The sequence below is a fragment of the Bactrocera latifrons genome, unplaced genomic scaffold (assembly GCF_001853355.1).
Source record: "Bactrocera latifrons isolate USDA-ARS-PBARC rearing strain unplaced genomic scaffold, ASM185335v1 scaffold_91, whole genome shotgun sequence".
Classification (NCBI taxonomy): Eukaryota; Metazoa; Arthropoda; class Insecta; order Diptera; family Tephritidae; genus Bactrocera; species Bactrocera latifrons.
The window spans coordinates 949,418-952,902 of NW_017537612.1; the positions used below are offsets into that span (position 1 = coordinate 949,418).

At 31.9% G+C, this 3,485-nt stretch overlaps 1 protein-coding gene across 3 annotated transcripts in view; it reads left to right on the top strand.

Annotated features, from left to right (window-relative positions):
• Window positions 1–3,485, top strand: part of LOC108977559 (protein similar) — a 165,868-nt gene that overhangs the window by 130,236 nt on the left and 32,147 nt on the right. For all 3 annotated transcript variants that reach the window (XM_018947286.1, XM_018947287.1, XM_018947285.1), the window contains one exon: window positions 554–1,352. In XM_018947286.1, coding sequence (XP_018802831.1) covers window positions 554–1,352 — 799 coding nt within the window. The remainder of the gene's footprint in view (window positions 1–553; window positions 1,353–3,485) is intronic.

Genomic DNA, 3,485 nt, shown 5'->3' on the forward strand with positions numbered 1-3,485 from the left:
TTTTTAAATTATTTTTAATTTTTTATCTTTTTTGAAGTTTTTTGATCGATTTTGTTTGAATATTTCCTAATTTTTTAAAATTTTTGTTTTCATAATTTCCTAACTTTTTTTTAATATTGATATAAAACTCAATAGTTTTGTAAAATTTATGACCTTTTAGTTTTTATTAGTTGAGTATGTTTTATAAATAATAAATGATAATATTAATACAAAATTTATTCTGTTAAAATAGTCATTAGTGTTTTTCAAATTTTCCAATGTCTTTATTTCTGCTAAATTTTTTACCTTTTGAAATTGCTTTTTAATGTTTTTTAAATTATTTATTGCTATTTATTTTAATTTTTTTTTAATTTTTTAATTTTAGGGTTAAAGTAAAAAGCATAAAAAAGAGCTAGAAATCTTAAAAAAAAATTTTACTATCAATTTTTCCAACAACTTAACGAATTCTCATAACCTCAAATATCACTCTCCAAAACTGAAAAAAAAAAACAAAACCATCTTTCTATTCACACAGCTTACTAAATGTATACCTCTCTTTCACTTGCATTTTCAGAGTCCTGAAGCGAGCAGTCTACCATCGCTCTGCAGTCCCAACTCCCTCAGTCAGGATGATGGATTTGCATTTATGACGATGAGCGTTGACGAAGACATCGACATGAGTATGCGTGCGCCATATATTCCAATGAACGAGCAAGAGGATTTGCCACTCCTCACTGCCGACGATCTGATGTGGTGCGCCAGCAATGGCCTCGGCAGCGAAGAGTTGAACAATCAAAAGGATGTCGATGCCACGTTGCAACAATTGCAATTGCAACAACAACACACTAGCGAAAGCAATCACAACCTTTTGAATGGCTATCATGATGCTCAACACATCAGTCACTCACATTTCAATTCATTGTGCTCTTCACCTGCATCGACCGTTTCATCGCTATCACCGCCACCGGTGAATCATCATCATCAACAACAACAGCAACATCAGCAGCAGCAGCAACAACAACAACTACAAGATACAAGCTGTGTTTATAGTACGGACACTAGTGAATTGGCGGCGCTGCTTTGTGGCTCTGGCAATGGTACTCTGTCAATTTTGAATAATAATTGTGGTGCTGCTGGTAGTAGTGGTGGTATGGAGGATAGTGGTGGTTTAACTTTGCAACAACAACAACAACAGACACATTGCGGTGATTTTCGTTTGCAGTTGCAACAAGAGTTGGCTGCCGAACAGCAAGAGCAACAACGACAGCTGCAACTGCTCGGCTTAAACATCGATTGCAAGAAGGAGAGTTCGCTGTCGCCCAGCTTATGTGATTCGTTGGAGGACACCTTCGATAATGTTTACAGTAAGGATTGTAAGTATCGCCGGATTGTGCGCGGAGTACATACCCAACCTCTCTTTGCCTTGTATAAAAATTATGAAATGCGTGCGTCTAAATAACGGAAATTCGTTGAGTTATATTTAGCATCCATTTTATTTTGACACATTTGAGTCAAAATTTTATATTTTTAACTTTTGTATGTCTCGGAATAGTATAAGCAGGCCCACAATTGCAATTGTGACTTTGCACTGTTTTGTTGTGTGTGCTCTCAACCATTCTCGTGACGTGTTAAGCCTGCTCAAATGAAAACAAACGGAAGCATAGGCTTTGTAACGCCACCTTAGCGACCCTTGACGAGTTGCTATTCTTATTTTATTACACTATCTCGCAGTTTATAATCTGTTAACGTCACTAGGGGTTTGCTCTAAAAAAATTTTTTTTTTTTTAAGTTATTTAATTATATTTATTTAATCTATTTAATTTATTTACGTATTTTACTTTTTCTTGTGTGTTTGGGTCCATAGTTACACTATATGCTTTAGGGTGTTAAATTTCCTAAAAAAAACTATGAATTTTCCATTTTGTAAATATTTTGTGTTTAACAATGTTTTTTGGTCAAAAATTCATTGGAAAAAAATTGTTTTAAGATAGTCAAAGTATTAACCGTTAATATCTTTTAAACAGTTAGGTCAACGAAAAACTCGTTAAAGAACATTTTCAACAGCATTCAATTCGCTACAAATTTGTAAAACAAGATATTTTTTCTGTTAGTTGGCAGCAAGATTTGAAATTTTCTATCCGGTAATAAGGAAAAGTAGAAAAATGTATAGCGAAGAACCTTACCGTTACAATTAAGAGTCATATGCTTGATGAAACTTTCTTAAGAACGCAATTTTCCCATTCCCAGGACTCAGCAAAATTCTGCCGCTACAATAAAAACAACTCACCAAGCGAGAAAATTGACTTTTTTTGACTCACCCTAACATGCATAGTACAATATCTCTGTATTAACTACCCGCTTTGCAAACACAAAGTTATGCAACATTTCCATTTTGCATTTATGTGCACATATGTATGTATTTGCATCTTAATCCCCTGCCGTGTAAATATTTATTCAATGCCAAGGTTGCGGTGATTAAGAGCAAACACAAAAACAAAAAAAAAAAAAAAACCAAATAAAATAAATAAAAGTTTAGTAGGTAAATACAAAAGTAAAAAAAAAAAAGAAAAACACAGCGCGCTGAAAGCACATACTATATGTACTTATTAGTATCTGTAAGTAAAGCGAATGGAAAGTTACTATAAAATAAATAAGTTTATTATTATCATATTAATTTATTTTGCCGCTCTCATTTCATCTTATATATTTTTTTTAGACTTCTGATAATTTATTTTTTACCCGACTTGTTACCAACTGCATTTCGCCTATCTTTTTGCTTGCTTATAAAATTATTTTATTTGTTGTTGTACGATTACGATAATAGGGCACCGACAAATTAATTTTAATTTTAATTTCAATTACAATTTTTTTTTTGTTTTTTTCTTTTCTTGACAAAACAAATCAGTACAAAGTGTTCCGGTGCTAAAAAAAAAAACTGGGAGAATTTTGTTTATATTTTTGGACAGCGAAAATGTCAAAATGTCGTACTTGCTTTCCACACTTTTTGATTTGTACTGACTTCTAAACGGCTTGAAATAAATTTATGTTATGCCATATAAGCTTACAATTATGATTAATATATCTTGAATTTTATTTCTCTTAATTTATATTTTTTAACACAACCACGCCAAAAAAATAAATAAGTATGTATTTTTTGGCACACTCCATGCACACAGCAACTAATATACATGTACATATGTATATGTATGTATGTATATATATTAATATTTGTTGTTGTGTCGATTTTATTTGGTATGCGTGTGCTTTTTTTTCTAGGCTAATTGTCGCCGATCTGTGTGGAATTTTTTCTGTCGGCCGTTTGTTTTGGCTGCCTTTATGTTATAGGCCCCTTTCGCATTGCTATGATTAATATATTGTGTACAAATTCTTAAAATATGTATGTAAGAGTAGTAATAAAAATGTAGTGGCATTTTTTTACAAGTATGTATAAGGTGTACCCTCGGCATATTTATTTAATATTTAATGGCATTTTTTACATAATATTA